This window comes from Ammospiza nelsoni, chromosome Z (assembly GCF_027579445.1).
Source record: "Ammospiza nelsoni isolate bAmmNel1 chromosome Z, bAmmNel1.pri, whole genome shotgun sequence".
Lineage (NCBI taxonomy): Eukaryota > Metazoa > Chordata > Aves > Passeriformes > Passerellidae > Ammospiza > Ammospiza nelsoni.
Genome location: NC_080669.1, coordinates 17,520,103 through 17,541,064, shown reverse-complemented (window position 1 = coordinate 17,541,064; position 20,962 = coordinate 17,520,103). Strand labels below are relative to the sequence as shown.

General features: G+C 44.0%; 1 protein-coding gene across 2 annotated transcripts in view; it reads right to left on the bottom strand.

Annotated features, from left to right (window-relative positions):
- Positions 1-3,865: 3,865 nt before the first annotated feature.
- Positions 3,866-20,962, bottom strand: part of ECPAS (Ecm29 proteasome adaptor and scaffold) — a 58,400-nt gene continuing 41,303 nt past the window's right edge. For both annotated transcript variants that reach the window (XM_059491957.1, XM_059491956.1), the window contains exons 32-49: positions 20,122-20,227; positions 19,455-19,502; positions 18,371-18,492; positions 17,142-17,292; positions 16,298-16,363; positions 14,537-14,626; positions 13,974-14,040; positions 13,247-13,338; positions 13,092-13,158; positions 12,666-12,857; positions 11,624-11,832; positions 11,103-11,146; positions 10,387-10,579; positions 9,696-9,840; positions 8,984-9,089; positions 8,751-8,839; positions 7,497-7,568; positions 3,866-6,689 (exon numbers count right to left, since the gene is read on the bottom strand). In XM_059491957.1, the coding sequence (XP_059347940.1) occupies positions 6,550-6,689; positions 7,497-7,568; positions 8,751-8,839; positions 8,984-9,089; positions 9,696-9,840; positions 10,387-10,579; positions 11,103-11,146; positions 11,624-11,832; positions 12,666-12,857; positions 13,092-13,158; positions 13,247-13,338; positions 13,974-14,040; positions 14,537-14,626; positions 16,298-16,363; positions 17,142-17,292; positions 18,371-18,492; positions 19,455-19,502; positions 20,122-20,227 (1,999 nt within the window). In that variant the 3' untranslated portion in view covers positions 3,866-6,549. The remainder of the gene's footprint in view (positions 6,690-7,496; positions 7,569-8,750; positions 8,840-8,983; positions 9,090-9,695; positions 9,841-10,386; positions 10,580-11,102; positions 11,147-11,623; positions 11,833-12,665; positions 12,858-13,091; positions 13,159-13,246; positions 13,339-13,973; positions 14,041-14,536; positions 14,627-16,297; positions 16,364-17,141; positions 17,293-18,370; positions 18,493-19,454; positions 19,503-20,121; positions 20,228-20,962) is intronic.

Below are 20,962 nucleotides of genomic sequence, written 5' to 3'. Positions count from 1 at the left end.
GAGATCCTTTATTAAGAGGTATTTATTAGAGGTTTTATAACCAGGATCGCTCAGGTCTCAGAGTAAAACCCTTTCACACTATGAGTAGCACACTCTGAAGGTACATAGCTATAAACAACATGAACAGAAAGAGAGATCATAATTGTTTTTGTTCTTCCTCTCTACGTTTCCAAGGCCTGAAGCCTGGGAGAATTCTCTTCAACTGAACTGAGAATCTCAATTCCCGCTTTTCATTTAAAGAGGGAGCTGGTGTTTGTAGTCCTCTGCAGGACCCCCTGCAGGAAGGAGAACAAACACAGCTCAAGAGTCAATCAAAACTTCTAATCAGACATTGGGTCAGATTGGTCGAAGAGATCTCTAACTTGTATTATAAATTCCAAGAAATCAGTTACCAGCTCTAGTATAGTAATAAACCATTGTCAGTCTGCCAAAGGACTGGCAGGCCGACTTGTCAAAACCCATTTCCCAGTGTGAGCAGATGCCCACATGGCAGAAAAGAAGGTATTAATAAACGTGCACCCAAATCAGCCAGACTTGGCAAAATGGGACATCTGTTTCCCACAGCTGCAAACCTTTAGGCCTCTGGGATTATCCCAGCCAGTAAGGTGCAGCAGGTCAAGCCTTGGTTGGTTTTCATAGAAATTGCTTTTTGCAGGATGTGTGCAGGCTTTTGGCCTGTGCAGTTGTGTCCTGAATAGTGATAAAACTGAACTCGGGTCCAAATTGCATCCTCAAAGTTTTCAAAACAATTGAGCAGAATTGACCAAATTCAGAAACACTTGAGAAAAATGCTGGAAAGCCATGGCAACAGTCCTTACTACAACCAGGCTGAGCCTAGTTGTGACGTTCCAGTCTGATGAATAAATGCCGTCTAAGAATAAATGCCCACGTGTTCCACGTGTTGGGTTTTTTTTTTTCGGGGGGGGGGGGGAGTTGTGGGTGGTGTATTTGGTTTTTTTCCCAGAAAGGCCAGGGGGTTTTCCAGCAGCCACAGGGGGTTTTGTGACCGCGGGCTGGGGCGGGGAACGCGGTCCCGGTGGGCGGACCAAGGGCCCCAAACCCGGCCCGCGGGGCGAGGTCTTTGTTTCCACAGCCCGCCCCCACCACGCGGCGGGGAGCGGCCGAACGCCTCCTCCTCGCCCACTCTCTCCTTCCCATCTGCCAACTGGTCCATGCAGATGGCAGGAGAGGTTTTTCCGGTAACATAACATTTCACCCTGAAGTTGGCGTTCTTGGCACCACCCACGTCTGCCCAGGACAATGGGTCATCCGCGCTCCCTCCTGCGCCTCCTTGCCCCCGATACAAGTGATTGTTGCCCAGTTCCCCGATTCCCCGCCCACCCTCATCCCCCGGGACAGGAGACCCGCGGCAGCATTCCTGGACACCGTTTCTCCCGCCCCGCAGACGGGAGCCTGGGGGGCCGAGGTGCCCCGAGCCCCGGGGGCAGCCCCACAGGGCGAGGGCATCTCCTCTCCAACAGGGAGCTGATCCCAGAAAAGCACTGGGTTTCAGAGTTCGCAGTGTTTAGGCACCGGCAGAGAGGAGGTGCGCGGCGCCTCCGCTGCAGAGCACGCCAGCGTCTCCCTGTCCCCGCCTCAGAAGAGCACGGCTCGGGACCGCCCAAGGAAGGGGAAAGGGACACTGGGCTGAAGGAGGCTGGGCTGGTTGCAGGCGACGGAGCGGAGCACGGAACTGTTGCAGGGGCAGCCGGGCAGCAGAGAGAGCAGCGTTCCCCGGCGGATCGCAGGGGCTCTTCCAGCGCCGCATGGCGCGCCACCAGTCCCCGCAAAGCGGGCTGTGAGGGGGGGGGGGGGGCCGCGGACTCCACAGCTGCAGAGGCGGCGGCGGGCGCTGGCGCGGGGGGCGGTCGGTGCCCGGCCGTGGGGGCGCGGAAAAGCGCCGCGGCTCCTCCCGCTCCCGCGGGATGTGGCGCCGCTGGCGGCGAACCCGCTGCGGGCGGTGGCTCCAGCCGCTCCTGCGCATGCTCGGGCGGAACAGAAGGAAGCTGCTCGAGCCGGGGGCGGAGCCGTCCCGCGCCGTGCGGGCCCGGAAGCAGCGGTGGTGGGCGCGGTGCGCGGCTCGGGCCTGCGCTTCCCGAGCCCTTGCGCTGAAGGGCTTTAGAAATGCGTCTCCAGGCAGGCAGTAAAGACCTTGCGACCGCATCGCCGGTGATGACTGCAGTTCGCAAACTATCACCTAGGGATTCCCAGGTCTCCGAACTGAATGCAACGCTCACATCTGCTGCGAACCTGCCATCTCTGGCGCAGGCTCTCCATCAGAGACAGCGAGTCTCATGGGCGGGATGAAAGCTGTCCACGCGATCAGAACTGCTTGTTCGTCGCTACAAAGTTGGTTCCCCTTTTTAAAGGAGAACCCGTCCCTCGGCAGGCATCCACTTCAGGAGACAGTCTGCTGTGTTGGGAAAACCATGCCCACTCAGTCCCCGGCCTCTCGGGGCCGATGCCCACGGTCCGAGCGGGACCAGTCCTCTCAGGAGGACACGGGGCACAGTCAGCGTTACCGCACTCAGGAGGGCAAACGGCGGCCGAGTCATGAGGGGTCTCCAGATCCCTCTGTGCTCAGCCTCCGCTGCGATCTCGGCCGGACCCTCCAGGGTCCCGTCCTTTAGCCGAGGCTTGTGATCACCAGATGACGCTGCTGAGTCGGGAACGGACGGAATGACTCCGTGCTCGGAAGGCGAAAAAGAGAGTTCCTTTATTACGAGGTAGCGACCTTTTATAACCAGGATTGCTCAGGTGAAATCCCATTGGTCTCAAAGTAAAAACCTTTCACACTATTGCTGAACTATGAATAGCACACTCTGAAGGTACATAGCTATAAACAACATGGACAGAAAGAGAGATCATAATTCTTTTCATTCTTCCTCTACGTTTCCCAGGCCTGAAGCCTGGGAGAATTCTCTTCCACTGAACTGAGAATCTCCATGCTTGCCTGTTGTCAAATTCCACAGAAAAGTGTAATTGGTATGTAATTGGTTTCTAAGGAGCAAAGCAATCCTCAACAACTCCCAAGGTATTTTTAAAATTTTTAACCTGTTGTTACTAAATATATACTATGCCATATAACACAGCCAGGTTGTGTATGTGCTTTCTTTCCTCAGAGCTTTTCACTGAACAGTGCCTTCACAGAATTGAACTGTTTCCCAGTTTTTAACTTACTTGAATGTATCCTGCTACTTTCACTGGCCAGAAAGGACGTGTCTGTGAGGCTTCAGTCCAAACCAGCTTTATCACAGCACTGCAGCCTAGGTCTCTGCTCACCACAGCCCAGGACCCCTGCACGCTCTGTGTATGGTGGGTGCATGGTCTGACAGCATTTCCCTCGCCAGATCATGCTTCAGCCACTTGGTGGCCAGCGCAGGTGAGGTCTGTGTTCTCATGCTGTCCTCTGCTTACCTCATTCGTGCCCCTGCCTTCTTTTTCTTCCTTTCTGAATACTGTTTAGAAAAGTGCATATAACTGAGGTTACACTGGGTGGGGGGAAAGGTGTGCATGCCTGGAGTAATTTGGAAATACTGAAGTTCTTGAATATTACTTTAGTAAGTTTTCAATCTCACGGCCTCATCTACCATGTATATGTAATACATACAAGACTCTATATATAATAAATGCAAAGAATGTATCTGTAATACAGACACATGCCCTAACCCTGCCTGGTTTAAGGAGACCAAGCTATGGGTTCAAAAACACACACTTCCTTCACAGGGCTGCAGAGCCACCATGTGTCTCCATGAGGGGAGGGCAGCAGGCCAGCATGGAGCACAACAGCAGCACACACTGAATCTAGAGCACAGGAACAGAATAAAATACTCACTGCAGGAGAAAAAAAACCACTACCAGTTACTCCAAGGAACAGGTCATGCAGCTTTTATTTAGTTTTTAGCTTTTTGGTAAGCAGGAGGGTTTTCTTTCAGTCAGACCATTCACATATTTGGACAGTACAGATTGCAATAAATTTGATGGAGATCTTGCAACATTAGAAAACTTTTCTCAATATACATCCATTTAAGCAACAGCTTGTAAGTCAGAGCAGGAGTGCTAGAGTCAAGTCTGCACACTGCACTCCAGGTATACAAAGCATTGCAGCAGCACAAGAAATGCCCGTGCTGGGCAAAGTACAGTGTGTTTTACATAGTGCAATCACTTTTAGAGGAGAAACTCTAGGAAGGCCACATCTATTTCTTATTTTTTTTTAATTCTGTCAAGTTTACAAATGTAAGGGGGGTAGAAATCAAACCTCTGACTTAATTAACTTCTGTACAGGTAGGTTTTGTGTATAGGCACATGCTTTAGAGAGGAGCTCTGAATCTGCTCTGTAATCACGAGAAAGACATATTGCTTTGTGATTCAGAAAGTGTCATACCATCTCTAACCTTCCTAACACTCTTGGCCAGAGTTGTTAATCCAGCTGTTTTATAGAGTTCCTAGAATACGCTCTTCCCTCTAGTGTAAATCCCCAATAGAGAAATTCAGGTTTCTATTGATAATGATTACAGTTATTCTACGTACAGTCATTTGACCATACTAGGCATTGCCTCTGAATACTCCAGTCCACAGTGAAAGCTCGAATTACCAGAGACATGGAGGCTCTTGCTTTTCTGTTACTGTCACTCACCAATATGAAAAAACCCAAGTCAGACAATGAACTGCTACAGCAAAGCATCACTGGTAATATTCACCTACTACAAAAAAAAAAAAAAAAAAGAAGAGCACTCATGACACTACATGTCACAGTAAGCAAGTTTTTAAAGATACTGCAAAATGATTTGCCCAGTAAAATTTTAAAATGTACACTGTGCTCAATAGTTCAAACTACACGTAAACAAAGAGCAGCTCCCTGCAACAAGGTGTAAATCAAAACATTGTAGCACCAGCTCCCAGCACCAAGGAGTTGCCCACTGACCAGTTCTAATGTACAATGCAATAGTGCTCGCTGAGGTTTCTGCTACACAAGAGCAACTGTGGGACAGCTCTGCCCATTTCTTCCTGACATTCTCTTACCAGGTGTGCACAAATTGCATTCTTCCCTACGGAGAGCAAGTCAGACAACAAGATAGTTACAGTACCAGAAAACGCTGACTGGGGAATGGCACCTGAGGGGAAAATAGGTACTGCATACCTGAACCTGAATAAATGGGCATGGAGGAAACATGATGTAATCTGAGCAATCATCTCCTTAAGAGAGCAGATCTGAAAGGAGCTGCAGACTGCAAATAAAGAAAACAAGCCTTCTGGTGCTGAAAACCATGAACATGATATTGCCCACACTAATGATTTTATTTCACCATCAGCAAAGCATTTATCCCCAAAAAGTTGTACACATACTGGTCAGATTATGGAGCAGTGCTATCTTCACACTATTAAAGTTTGTTGTTATAGTGGTCAGATTTGTCTTTTGTCAGAGGAGGAGGAAAAAAAGGAGACAGGCAGCAGGGCCACATCACCATATAGCAATTTTACTCCCATGTTAATGCAGATATAATCTTCATAAGTGCAAATTGCTAGAAACCAGCATGACTTGGGCTCTGATAAATGACAGATGATTCCATTTCTTACAAATATTGACAAGTCTAAATTGTTACAGGTTTCCAAAGCAAGAACAGGTTTACGAACAGGAAGGGAATAAAACATTACCACTACTATTAAAAAAATGTGTCATTTCAAACTTCAAACACTCTTCAAAAACATATCTAAAAAAGATTGTTTTCCTTTTTTTTTTATTTCCTGGAGCTAAGGAGTGTCCATGCAAAACAATTTTGAGAAGAGCAGTGTTCCACCTGGGTACCAACTAGGCTTAACTTTGCCCCACACAGCTCAGTAAAGTGCTCTCTTGTGCGTCCTTTTAGGGAAAAAGTTCTCATTTAAAGTTTGGGAGGCCAAGGTTGCCAGCTGGGGAAGGCATAGTCTCGGTCAATCCATGCTGAGGTCAGAGAAGGAGGAAGGAGTGAAGTTAACAGTACTCTGCCTTTCATAATGCACAGACAACAGGCTGCAAGGGAGGAGCAAGCAGAAGCAGAGGTGGGTGTCAGATGAAACCCTGCCCCTGGGAAACCACAGGAGTCGAACACAGGCCTCATCAAGGGAAGCATTTTGTTCCCTACAGATAACAAACACCAGCACTACTGGGGTAGACACCAGTTAACAGATCTCTACATACAAAAAATGTGAAAACGAAATAAGGTTTTACCTTCTGTGCTAGTGGATTTTCAACAGCTTTTCTGAAGGACAAAGGGGGTCTGAGAAACATTCTTCTGCCTATTTAAAAAAAAAATCTTGCCCTTGTGTTTTTTATGCTGCACACTTACAAACATTATAGGGCAGATGAGAGGTATTTGCTGATAAAACAACTAATGATCAGCTTAAGAGTAAAAATAATATTAATGGGGAAAAGAATTTAAGGCATTTTTTATTTTGGCCAGGAATGATGCATCCTACAGAGTAATCTTCATTTCCCCACTTGAGTTTTCAGACCACTGCACTTTTTTGTTTTTGTTTTACATGGCACTTTGAAATTTATGTTTTACAAACTTAGTCAAGATTTTCAAGTGTTCTCTTCAACACAAATGCCCTCTCTTGTAGCTCAGGTCTGCTATCTGATGCCATCGTAGACAACGAACGCACGAGGTGCTCTCTGCTTTCCCGTGTCAGGCTTTCCCACTGTTGAGCTTCTGTGCAGATAAAGACAGACAGACATTGGACATGAACACCAGAAAACAAAACAAAAAATTCCGAAAGGACATTGCTTTCCCAGACAGGCTAAAAGAGTGACTGCTTCAGCCTTTCACTCACAGTTCATACTGCACTTCCAGGAGAACTCGTCACCTGGCTGCTCAGGTGCTTGTGCTGCCTCCTAACAGGGAGTTGCACCTCTCTAGACCAGGTGTCATTGTCTAAGCCTGCAATGTCGGACCACAAGGGCCTGAAGAGCCACATGTTTCCCATGTTGCAAATGGCTCATGAAAGAGGCTTGTAAGGTTTTTGCCAGAATAAAGGAAACATGAAATGCATACCAGAAACCTAAAGGAAAAATTTGCTACATAAGAACTGCATATGAACCTGAGACCTAAGAAGACCTCACCCTATGAAGACAATTCTGCAAGTCTTGAATACGAAATAATAATGAGAAATGAAACTTGACACTGAAAATGTAAAAATCACTCTTCTGTACTAAGAGGAGCTCCCCCCTCTATGGAGTTTGAACATAACACATGCAGATCTGACAAGACAGTTCTGTGAGCTCCATGTGGGACTCTCCTTGACAAACATTTTCCTCACCAAAGGAAATACTATCCAATGGTACTTTAGAACTTGATATTAACTTCAAGGTCTCTCCTACTTCCAAGTCCCAGCTTCCCCAGAATCACCCAGTACTGCAAGCAGAAGGTAAAGTAATCTCTCCAGAGTTCCAGGCCATACAGCCAGGTGCCATCTTTACCAAGCAGTGGCTCTTCCAGGTGGCAAGTAAAAAGTCTCACCTTGTAGTCTGGTGAGCAACAGTTGTATCACAGACAAAGCTTCTGCTCTTATGGATGTGTAGCTTTTGTTTTCTAAAAGATTTAAAGAAAACAGACAAGAAAACCCAAAACCACATTGAGAACCAAATGCATTAATCTTACAAAAAGCAGTCACATCTGTGATCTCCAGACCACTTTTGCTAACACAGTCCACTGGGCTCTTGTTTGTGCTGTCAGTCTGCAGTTCCCACTTGAACACTAGGCACATTTGAATGGCAGAAAGTCAGCAACTGTAGGCTGACAACTGAACTAAACCTTGTGCATTGCCTCTGCCAGTACCACAGAGAAATTTGTATTCCTTACATATTTCAGTGGGGAACAAAATGCTGCCATAGCTGCAGGGCGATGGCAGACAACTTCTGTGTGTAACAGAATGTTCTAGTGAGTTGTACTGGTTGGAGACCATACAAATGTTAACAAGCAGGATTAAGTAAGGGTACATAAACCCCATGCCAGCCATCAAACACAAGCTTGTCACAAGAAGTTACTTGGTCTCTGAGCTAAAATCTTACTAAGATGAGGACCCTAGTCCTCATTCCGTGAGGACTGATACCTAAAAGAAACTTTCTCCAAAGGGGTGTCTGAATTGGTAGCTAGCACTAAAGTAAGTGCTGTCTTTTAGGCACATCTGAAACAAGACTACATGCAGGTACAAGATATGGGGCACTGTTAGAGTCACAGGACAAGTGGGAACACTACCAAAGTAACAGAGAGGCCCATTACTATCAGCATGACACAAGCAGCACTTATATATGGGTGCCCAGCTCCTGTAGAGCACAAACTGCCTCTGAACCTTGGAGCTTCATGCACTGGCTATCTGAGAAAATTTGGGGTATCTTTTGGATACTATAATCTTGGATACATAATGCATATATATCCAAGAAGTCTGAATGGTGGAGGAGAAAAACTTGTGTTTCATTAAATCAGGATTGCTTGCTTGTGTTGTGAGAGGTTGCACGGTCTGCTGTCTGCCTCTCCCTGCCCTTGCAGAGCTCTCTTGCACCAGAGGAACACACTTCTCTCCGAACTGCACCCTGCATGCTGCTGTCTTGAACACTGCAACTTCACAGTAATCCCTACAGTGCAAGGAATGGCTAAATGTTATCTCTGACAACCTCTGCTTATTCTGCATTTCTTCTACCACACAAATCCCCAGAGGAAAACGGTATTACAAGCAATTCATCACCCATCACAAATCAGGAGAAGTCCATTTACCTAAAGAATGGGTGATAGAGGAACAGGTTTCCAACAGTATTTCTGTCAAAGCCACAGGGTCAGAGTGCTCCTCATCAAACAGCATTAGCCTGTCAAATACAAAAACAGTCAGGCATCCTGCATCACTGCGACAGAAGTTTGCTCAACTTCTCCATTCATTCAGTGTCATCAAATTCATAGAACAATTTCAAGCAAGAAAGAGAAGACAAGTGGACTGCAGAGAAAAGAATTACCCTTGAAAGTAGGCATTCATGGCTTGTAGCACTCCAAGCTGCACTTTCCATGTGCTGAGTTTCAGACGGTCACACATTAATTTGCAAAACTCTTGGCGATAGCAACCTACAGGAGAACAAGCACATACATCACCGTATTACCACATGGAAAGGCAGAAGGAAACGCTCATCTGTCTCCAAAGTGCTCCTCAACAAGTGACACCAAGCATTTAATCACTGCATATGACCAAGTCAACATCCTGTAACAAGTGACCCTGAAAATCTTCACCACATCAACTCACTCATTACAAATGCTGGCAGACGAAACAGCTGCATTACATACTCTGGCATGCTAATAAAAGCAACCTTTTCCCAACCCTCTCCAGGTATTCCCAATTCTTGTACTAGCTTTGTTGCAAATGTAAATGTGAACAGCAGAATTAGGCTTCTTTTCATTAGAAAAGCCACCTCACTCATCCTGCTTATCTATAAACTCAGAACATTTTCGTGAAGTGAATTTAAGACAACAGTAAAGATTTTTCCCAAGGATGGGTTATTTTGCATGAAAGCAGTTGGGGCAGCTATCTCAATGAAGATCCTCACAATCTGCCTGCAGCAAGATCCTTTATCTTCTCCTGCACTTTTCTCATTCTCATGTGATCTCCAGGTCCTTCCCTTCTGCTTTTCATTTTAAGAAAAAATTGTTTGTTCTGCATGTCATCAGCTGACTTACGCTGTGTCTCCAGGCTCCTCGGCCAGGCTTTGCCCAGGGTCTCAAAGGCACAGATCAGGGACTCCATCTGAACCTCTTTCTCCCTCATGTCCTCATCCTCTTCATCATGCTTTGGAAAAGCTGCTCCCATGCTCTCCAGAGAGTTCTGCAGAGGCCACGGGGGAAGGTGTGACTGACAGAAGGACGAGGGTGGGCTAGGCACACCCTGCAGTGCAGCTCTGTTCCCTGCAGCCGCACACACCAGCCCTTGCGCCCAGCTCTGGCGCTGCCAGGGCACAACGGGCTCTGTGGCCTGGCACCCAGCACAGTGCCTGTGCTACACCAGTCCCACCCCCAGAGCTGCAAGGCTCTGCTGATACTAAACACAAGCACTCTACACAGCTTCCCAGGAGCCTTTTGCTGCCTGTAGAGCAGTCAGGAATTAACTTTTCAAGTGGTAACAGGATAGTGGGGCAGGACTCTGTCTAAAGAACAGTTGGGCTAATTCAGAATTTGGGCAGCACAGGTAGAACCACCCCAGGGCTCACCATTGTCTGGTATTCAGCCCCACCAAAGATCTGGCTGTGTGGGGAATCTCTCATATCATCAGCCCTTTGGGCAGAAGTCTGGCATGCAGCCAGCATCACTGGGACTATCACCACTTGGGTGTTCTGCTTTGAAAGAGAGAAAACTCAAGAAGTTGAACTGTCACCTTCTTTATCATGGGGAAGATGATATCAGCAAGTTCCTGGAACCGGTCTTCCTTTGTTGCCTGCAGCACCTCAGCTGCACAGCGCAGTGCCACCATCTTATACTTGAGATTTTCTTTATGACATTCTTTCAGGAGAGCCTGGACAACATCTGTGATGGTGGGCTGACCTGGCACTGACTTCTGCAGCTCTGCACTGAAATGCAAGGCACATGGACACCATCATGCTAATCTCTTCCCAAAATCCACTGTTCCCAGAGAGGAATTAATTCCTGTGTCCAGGCACTCAGTTGCCTACCAGTAATTGTAACAGGGGTCTTTCTCACTGTTTGTCTGCTCCCCCTTTTTTTATTCTGTTCTTTTCTCATACGCTTCCAAGGCACTTACACCCTCACTACTCTTTTACTTCTTCCTCTTTTTCCCATTTAAGGTCTCAATCTTCCCCCTTAGTCTCTGCTTTCCTCTTAGCAATTGTGGCCTCTCAACATCCTCCTCTTCCTCTCTAAATCAACCATTTACTTCTGTAGGTATCTCTGAAGCATCACTTGCTTCTCATATAAGAGGAGCTCCTCACTTGCTCTCTGCTGATAAGAGATCAGGATGGTGATGACAAACCTTCTATAATATCTCCTTAGTACTCTATATGCAATAACACTATACAACAACCTCCCTTTTGAGATCTCAGATCCTGAGGGTACCTCCTCCTTCAAGCCACTTACCTGCACGCAGAAACAACACTGGCAATGGCCTTTAACAGCTCCTCCTGCAATGACAGAAGAGACATCACTGAGAAGTGCCACAGAGCCAAAATGCACAGTCCTGCTGCACAGGGCAAAACTTTGTGCTCTTCTGCAAGGGGCACTGGGGACACATGCCTGTGACACCAGTTCGGAGAAGCAATGTCTATCTATCTCTTGCCACTCCTCCTGCAGAGGACTTAGCCTTCAATCTGCACAGAACTGGCAGCAAAAAGGGGCTGTGCACATGTTAGTATCCCTCCAGGCTAGATATGGTGCAGTGGAATTTGTCTAAGTGGGAACCCAACTCCAAAGCATTCTGAATTTCACCTACCTATCTTCCCAGTCATTTCTGTAGCTGCTAAATGCAGGACAAAAGGCAGACTACCTGCATCAGCATTCTTATTGTGCTGCTCTGCAGCAGAGAACATTGCATTTCCTGACTTAAGGGCTGCACGCTGCTGGGCTCACAGCCAACCATGAGGTGACAATTCCCTCTTTACCTTTCCAGTCCAGGTTCTCCCTGGCAGGCCTTGCAGCAGTGCAGAGAGCACCATTCCCAGATGTGGCGGTACAAGGGAGCTGGTCTGTTTAGCAATTGATGCCATGGCAGCTGCTCCCTGAGCTTTCATCTTCCAGGACTGGGACTGCAGAGCCTTCTGGGTGATGGATATTAACTCCTGCAAATACAGTCTGATCCCACCTTGAGTACCTGCATATCAAATGGAGGAAAACTATAATTTTGCTACAAAACAAACATACCTTTGATCTTACTAAAAAAAAAATAATCCCAAAAACAACAAAAACCACCACAAGTGAACAAGACCAGTGCTACCCTGGAAAACAAAACCAACCAGTTATAGATCTCATGGGTTTTTTGCTATGAGATAAATCAGAAAGGTCTACTGCAGGCAAAAGCGTGTAGAATTCCTCCTAGCCTGGTTGAAGGTGGGTTCTTTTCTAGGTGTTCCAAACATGCTCCTTTCTCAGACTCCTGAGAAATCATCTGAGGACTGAGGAACCAAATCTGAAATCTGAAAGAGTCAGCAAGACAATACTATAATGTATCCAGATCTTCATCTATAAAAAGAACTGCACTTCTATAGCATAAATTTATTCATTGAATCTAAAACCAGAGGTATTGTCACAGAGATCTGCTAAAGAGAGAAAGGGCAAAGCCCCTGAAACTTTGAAATGAGTAGCAGCCCTATATATAGAGGGCATATAAGGCTGGTATAAAAATTTCCGAAGATGTCTAGTTATCTGCACGATCAGGATCATATTACAGTGGCATTCAGTGTATCACAATTTTAAAATACTTCTACTGTGTCTGTCCACCCTTGTGATCAATGCCCCTGTAATTATTTTAAATAGCCAGAGAAGGCAGACTTCATACAAGAAATCTAGAGCAAGGAAGAAAATAGAAACAAGCTTCCCGAATCTCTTACCATGAAAACTCTGTATTTTCAAAATGGAATTCCAGAAAGTATGCTATTTCTTGTCCCATGCTTTCCTGAAAGCTTTACTATTCTTAATACAACGTACCAGGTACATTTTCCTGCCAAACTTCAGTCCACAGAGTAGAATTCTCTTTCTCTCCTTTATCTTCTTCAGGAACTTCATGCATCCCAAGAAAAGCCAATGGCAGCACTTGCTTGGCATGGTTCTTCAGTACATCTGGGCTGTAGCGTCCCATAGCATGCACAGTTAAAGCACAGCCTGCTCTGTAAACTGGCTCTGAAAGAGCAAAACAAGCACCTTATGACTGGGAAGCAGGATTTTCCTTTTAACTGCTTGGTTTGCCTCTTGGAAAGCAGAGTAATGCACAGTATCGTGTAACATTGTATAGGAATTATTCAGCCAGTGAAACCAAGCATCAGGACATAGAAATGTTTCTTTACTAGCTTTTGATGTCACCAGGAAGTTTTTCTGCACTGTATTCTGTAAGTGAATACCTCAAAAGCAACACACCTTCCTTCTCCATGTACCAGCTGCTGAGTTTGTGCAGCAGCTTCTCAGTGCTACTGTCTCGGGAAGTCTGTAAGAAGGAAGAGACTCAAATTATTCAAACGCTTCAAAGAAGACCACCTATAAAGAAGCAAAATAAAACTTAAAGCCCAACTTACCCTGACTAGATGCCCCATAGCAAAGGCAAAAGACTTCTGTACCACACTGTTGCGATCAGTCAGGCCACTAAGTAAAGCACTCATAAGTTTGCCTGTTGGAAGAGACTTTACTTTATCAGAAACATTATGTTTGGTCACTCTGGCAAGAATTGCAATAACCTGCATTTCACTAGATTGCCTGAATTTATGCATTTTTCCTCACTGCATGTATGTGGGGTTATTAACTCTCTAAGTCCTTATGTTTAAACTAGTGCTAGTGTTTTGCACACCTTGACTGATAATGTTTCTATATGCAAGCACTCCATGCTTTCAGCTTCATTTCTGTTTTGCAACAGAAAGGTGAGGTTCTTTCTACTATCACAAGACACCCAGTGAAGCAAAGTTGCTGTTCATGGTCCACCCATAGCTCAAGTTGAAAGAACAATGCATAGTGGCAGTGCTGCACTAACATAGGCATTGCTAGACTGCTCCAAGAAAAAACAGAAATATTTTTGCCTATTCCTACTCAGTGCTAGTGAATTCCCTCAACTCCTTCCTCTACCTCTTCCAGCTTGGTGAGGTACTGAACCTACTCCAAGCATGCCAATTTCAAACAAAAAAGGTAACTTCAAACAGCTCTCTGATAAAAATAAACTTGTAATGATCATTCTTGTGCTAAACTCAAGGGAAGAAATACCAGAGCAACAAAAAGTCCCTTTAAATCCTGACACTAAGAGGCAAACCTTACCTGAATAAGGTGTTAAGTCTTGAGGGCACTGTGTGGTTAATGACACAATTACACTGGCACAGCCCCCCTGGAAGATTGTAAGGGAAAACAAAGGTAAGATAAAACAGTATTTGCCACTGGTTATTACTGTTAATACTTGCTGTGGTGCTACCTGCACTTCTAAGACAAGATCTACATCCAGTGACCTCTTGTTCTCATAATCCAAATCAGTAAAAGTAGAAGCAGTAAAAGTTTGCAAAACATGAATGACAAGAATTTAAATAGGAAGTGAAAAAGGACCCACAGTCAAGATGGATGATCCTAGAAGATTTGCAGCAATTGAAGACAACCTTCTGCACTCATGTGTCACAGAGCACAGCAGCCGTGTAGCCTAGTGGAGGCTAGGGCAGCACACGTTCAGTAGAGTGATGTAGTGGAGTGGGGCTCAGATGTCAAATGACTCCAGTATCTATCAACCCAAGCTGTTGCTTTAAAAGACATGGTCAAAGGAACTATATTTACATTGACACTGCTCTATACTCCCTTCTTCATTTCCAAAAGAACTATTAAAACCACAGACATACCTTTGTGCCAAGGCCAACTCCACTTTTGATCAGTTCACACAGCCGAGGGACCAACTCATCGAGGACAGACACATCCAAATACTGCAAGCTCTAGAGAAAGGCAAGAGACAGGGAGAGAGAGAAAAAAAGTAAAAAAAAAGAAAAAGGTAATGATGGTAACTTAAGTTGGTGTATTTCTAGCAGAGGCTGCCTCAGCACTGCTGGCTGGTCCTGATCTGAATCACAAGAGCTTGCTGCATGATGAGAAAAAGCCCACATGAAGTGGATTCCACCATATACAGATTCTCCTGTCTCACTTCTCTGTTGAGCTGACCTTGCTAAAACTATCATTTGCTGCAACTGATGTTCTCTGGCGCTCCAACTCTTCAGGAAGCCTGAAACTAACACACATGTGAGAACGAGATGCAAAGGCATCTGTATCTTAGGACAAAACCCAACATTTTCCCAGCTCCCTGTAACCAGGAGCAATATATCCAAACTAGGGTCAAATATATCCAAAACTGGGCCTCATGTTACCAGCACTCAATGTAACACACTGTTTCCAATGGAGAGATCCATTTTCTAGCAAATTCAAGGATCAAGGACGTACTAAATGAAGGTAACTTCATGAGCTTCCAAAGTCAGATCAACTGTTACTTCCCCCTCCATCACTGGTATGGTGAAGGAAATTATCCATATAATCTCCCAGCCAGCCCCAGAATATAGAGGAGGTTGCTCATAAGCCAGGATATCTTTACAATACTCCAAGGAAGCCATTACTACCTCTACCCTACCATACAAAAGCCCACTCAAAGATCAGGGCACACAGCTGCTGCCCCAGGGCTGGCAGAGTAGGGCATGGCCTGGAGGAGGGACAGCAGCAGCTGCTGCAGGGTTGTACACTTACATGGGGCCTTTCATTCTTGACTGCTTTGCACTCTATTTATAGAGACCACTTCACCTGACACGAAAACTCAACTCCACATGTTGTTATGTACAGGAGGGCTTGCTGTTGCTGTTTTTCCAGAAGTCAAGGAAACAATAAATTGTTCTGGTGGCTACAACTCCCCTAAAACTTGCTCAACCCTCAAATTCTCTACCTGCCCACATGCCCCAGGCATGCAATGCCTGAGTAGAAAAGAGGTGCCTTATTTTGGGAAGGTTCCTACAGAGAACAAGGAGTTCTGTCAGAACAGATCCTACAGCACAGCATCTAGCCATCAGCAACTCCTCCTCCAGCAGCAGGAAACTCTGGTGCCAAACACCACTTGCTGACAGAGCCTCCAGTGATTTCAGCATTTTCTCTAACCACCTCCACCATGAAAGTATGGGCAAGGCCCACATAGGTATATCTAAGGCACCACAAGGCAATGGTTGAACAGCATTTATGCCTTACCAACAGTGACTATCATCAACTGAAGGCCCAGGTGAGAAGTTGGTTTTGGAGTTGTGGGCCAGAAATGAAAAGACATGCTAGCTAACATAACCCAGAATCAGCTCAGGCCCTATCCAAAGAAAAGCACTTGAAGGATGCCCTTTTCATCAAAGCAGGCAGGTCTTTAGATAAAGAAGCAATCCATCTAACTCCAAGTGGAGCTAAATTATTCACAACTGATCTGAGGGGAAAGCATTGGTGCCATGATGAGAAGTCTGTACATGAAAAAGGAAGTGGACACACAGCCACATGGAGATATGATAAGAGATATTCTGTAAAGCTTCCATTTAATTCCTTTTCTTCTAAAACATACCTCACACTGGAACCCTTCTGAAATCAATACTTACCATGTTAATGGTTTCCATCATGGGAGATGACTTGACAGCACTAAGTCTGGCACTATCCATTGCAGTCTAAAAACAAACGGGAAAAAACCCCAAACAAATCCAAGTGTAAACACAACATGAAAATAGTAGAAAGGACAACAACATCAGCTGTAACTCACTACCTTACACTAAAACCTATTTCAGCTGAATCGAGAAAGCAATTATGCCTACAGACTATGACTGTTTCGCTTTCAGAGACAGACAGATGTTCTAGAGGGAGGGAGAGAGAGAGGAAGAGAAAACAAAGGTGGGAGAAGAGATAAAATCTCACACTGAACTGTTCACATTGTTCACTCCTTTTTCATTTGCAAAGGAATAATCTAATTGAATCACAATGAAATTAGCTAAATTTGTTTCTAATCAATGGGTTTCAATCACTTTCTCAAGAAGATTGTCATTGCTTAATATGGTTCTTTGACAACAATTAAAGAACAGAGTGCTGACAACATCCACCTCCAGCTCACAGTGCTACAGCACATCTTCCAATTGAAGTTATATGAAGTCCTGAAGGTAATCTCTTGGAAAAAACAGCAGTGACATTTAAAAAACGGATTACTAAAATTGCTCTTTACTTTTGCAAACATACAGCAGTCTAAGGAATAAAAATAATCCCAATCCTTCAAAAAAAACTCCGCATTTGTCCAGCCATATTCCATGACCAAACTTTTTAGTAACTTATTAGCTATTTCTCTTTGCTTTTTGAACACCTGTCTACCAAATCTGCTATTTTTCTGTTCAATTAATGAAGATTAAATCTTTGTCATCTTTACTCTGTTGACACTTCCCCTGTTATAGCTGCACTTACTTTCTCTTGATCTGTTGCAGAAAAACTCAAATAATTGAGGACTTGAGGCTCCAGCACACTCAAGGATTCCAACAGAGCTGGGATAAGTTTTGGTGCATGAGGTTTCAGCATAGACCCAGCACTTTTACTGATCTTCACAAGAGTGTTAATGCTGGAAAAGGATTAAAGGGTAGGTCAACACAGATACACACAAAATGATCTGAAAAGCCTCTCTTGTCTACTGTAATCCAGATATACTACTATAAATCTTCCTTCAAACAAAAATTTTTGTAATTTTTGCTTAAAAAAATTATTCCCTAGCCCTGAGCTTCCAAGGGACGTTATGTATATTTTGGCCAGAATTGTTTACTTTGACCCTGGAATCACAAAGGGAATGGGCAAAGAGGCACTACTGCAGAGAGATAAGGAAGAAATAACACACCCCTATGTTTTAAACAAGCACTGGGCAAAGTCACCCTGAGACATTCATTGTCTCTGCCCAAGAAAAGACAAGTTACAATAATCTATTCAAACCTTACTAGTCAGTTTTAGACTGATCACATCTCTCATGCTGCATTTTGACAAAGGGGTTTTATATATTCAAAATTAATTTTAAAAGTTCAGGAAATATCCTTTTGTTAGAAGCCTTCTGGCTTTCCTAATAATTATTTTTGTTAAGACCAGCTATCTACTCTTCAACTCTGAATTTTCCAGTTTTTCTGAGCCTCAGTCAAAGGAAAGAATAAACAAGTTTATAAATTGACAAGCATATAAAGTCACTACCCATCAAAGAACATTGAGCTGTTACAAGACATAAAATGTATTTGAACAGTGTGATCAAATGCAGCCACATGTGGGATATGAAATGTCAATATTCATAAGAACTTGTGAAATCAGACATGGCTGTTTGAAGAACCATGGGACTTTTTGTTTGCAACCGGAACAAATATGCCAGTCCCAAAGGACAGCCTAAGCATGGCACACTGCTTCTGGATCAGCCTGCCATTTGTACAGCAGTTCCTGCTGGGAACTGAATCCGGACATTTGCAGAGAGGCCACATACTCCCAAAAGACAGGCAGAGTTCTAGGGCTGCTGTTTAAACTCTGCGAAAAAAGAACTCAGCAGGAAAGCTCTTTTGGGGAGCAACGTGTGACTTCAAACACAAAGAACATTCTGCACCTCAGGTGAATAAACTTGGTGTCTTTGGTCAAGACCCGACCCCCAGGAACTTTCATAGGGCAGAACTAACCTGAGAGATCGAACTTCAGCAACTGTGCTTACAATTCCTTTGTCTAGGAGGCAAGGGAGCAACACAGCTATTGTCTTCTGACCTGCTGCTCCTTTAGAGGGGTCACACATTTTCACACAGACCTGGGGACAGGTGAGAATTAGTGCTGTAAACATGTACAAACCTCCCCCACAGATTATATTAAAGCACCATCTCCTTCAGACAGAAAAAGCCAACAGCAACTAAACAAACTGGTCATGGCCAAGCCCAGGCTCTGTTACACCTTCATCTTCTCTTCACAAGGTAGTTAAGCCAACTAAGTTAAGTCAACTACAATCTACTTCCAGAAAAGGCAAATTCAGACCCTAGCAGGCCTTGACCTGAATCTGGAAGAACAGATTAATCAAACAGCCTCTCAGTTGAAGGACAGCCTATCTCAGCCACAGGGACTCAATCATTCCACACAGCTGAGCAACAAGTCACAGAAGAGAACAGATTCTGCAATCACAACCTTTCACAACAACATTCTGGAACCAGATCCTCACTTGCAGCATTAAAATGTCATGCACTATGAAGACTGTGATTTCAAACACAGCACTTTAGATACCCTGCCACCCATGACTTTTTCAGAGGATCACCAAACAAAATATCAAGAGTGTACTACACCCAAAAAACCTTGTCAGTAATAGCATCACAGAGAAGTCCATACACAGTTACTCTTTTTCATACCAGTGACGTACCACCAGGCTTGGTCAACTAGATCAGTCAGTCTTGGTAAACTGTTGAAGTTACAGTAAGTTTACTTAAATCCCACCCCCAAGTAATGAAAAAACAACATCAGAGGAAAAATCCACAGTTTATCATATCCTTCCTTTGCTTGTATAGACCTTAACATTGCATTACTCTCAAGCAGCAGGACTTCACTAGCACCAATAAAAGTACAGGGGAGTGGTGATGCTTATTATGATTGCTCTCTAGGGCAGTCTTTCACAACTGGATCTTATATTAGAAATCCTCTGAATAAATATAGTCTATGGTCACCCCTGACATCAAAACCATACATGCCTTGTCTACATGTACATATGACAAAATTGTAGAGTTTTACCTTGCTTAAAGTTTTTAGGGCTAATTCTGCCGCCTTTCGCACAGTCTCCTAAAAAAAGAAGTCACCAATTACTTCTGTTATTTTTATTCTTCTAAAATTAGAAGAATAATTAGAATTCTCATTATTAAAATATTTAATATTAATCAATAAGCATTAACACTAGAACAGACAAGGCTATATTCTTGGCCAGTACTTAATAGAAAGTAGCAATATCTTTAGAAGAAGGTATTAGAACATTGTTAAAAGATGGCTTTGCTCCATTTCAGTATCTGGTACAATCAATACATTGGCAGAGCTGAAACCCAGAAGGACCCAAAGATTCTGACGTCACATATCCAAGTTCAGCACACCATATATCACCATGTATCAGTTCAGCACACTAGAAGTCCAAAATAAAAGTTAAGCAACTAATCAGGAATTCTTTTTTATATCAAGGAAAAATCTCAAATCATCTACAATAATCCCACTCAACACTTCAAACATAAAGAGAATTTTCAATGTGGCAAGGAAATTTTACTTTCAAGGAGCATGAATTTCTAGTCTGCTTAATACTCAAACCCCCACTGGCTTCAAGCTCACTTGTCAGAGAAATTTGTCTTTAAACACCTCAGAGCTTGATCACTGTACTGTTTGTTGAAGATTCCTATTCAGTCCTCAGTTCCATTACCTTAATGTCATCTTGCACTCTGAAAAGGACTTCCCAAATCTCTGGAAGCTTGTCTATGACATCATCCAAAGGTCTTCCTCTTAGTAAGTCATTGAGTGCCAGACAACTGCAAATAGGGAATTTTATTTCTTTCACAGTGTTCTTACTTGATATAGGTGTATATATTCAGATATCCTTATAAATATGAATAAATAGTTTAGAAAAATGAGAACTGTTTCACACTCCTTACTTTCCCCATACACTAAATCTACTCTGTCACAAGAATGTCTCCTTTGGCAGAGAAAAAAAAATGCTCAGTCATTCAGGAAAAACTTGAAACATATGACAGGAAGTAAAAAAGGCTGCCATGATGAAAACTGCTACCGCAAACAATCCAGTGACAAAATTGTTTTAGTCTTCTCTTCTTTAAGCATACAATAAGAAGAAATCAAACTGATATGAAGTATGGAACTGAAATTAAAATGGAGGTTTTCAACACAGCATAGCTACAAACCATTAAAAACAAAAAGTAGTATGGCATCCTGCTGCCAAGTACATAACTGTCAGATTGACAAGGTTTCTAAGAGAATACATTATTCCAGATGTAAGGATAGGCAAGAACTAGTAACCAGAAAACTCAGTTCTTCAGAAGATGTTGTTTAGTGTAAAGCAACATGAAATAAAAAATTTCAGGCAAATAGCTTCAAGATTGTATCATACTTCCTAGGGCAGGCTTGGAAGTATGAATACAAGGCTGGGCTGTATCCTGATGAAAGGATATGTCCTCTTTTCCTCCTCAACCTCTTCAGGTTAACAAGTTTACAAAGAACAAGAGAAAAGAACTGAGTTCAAAGACAAATCT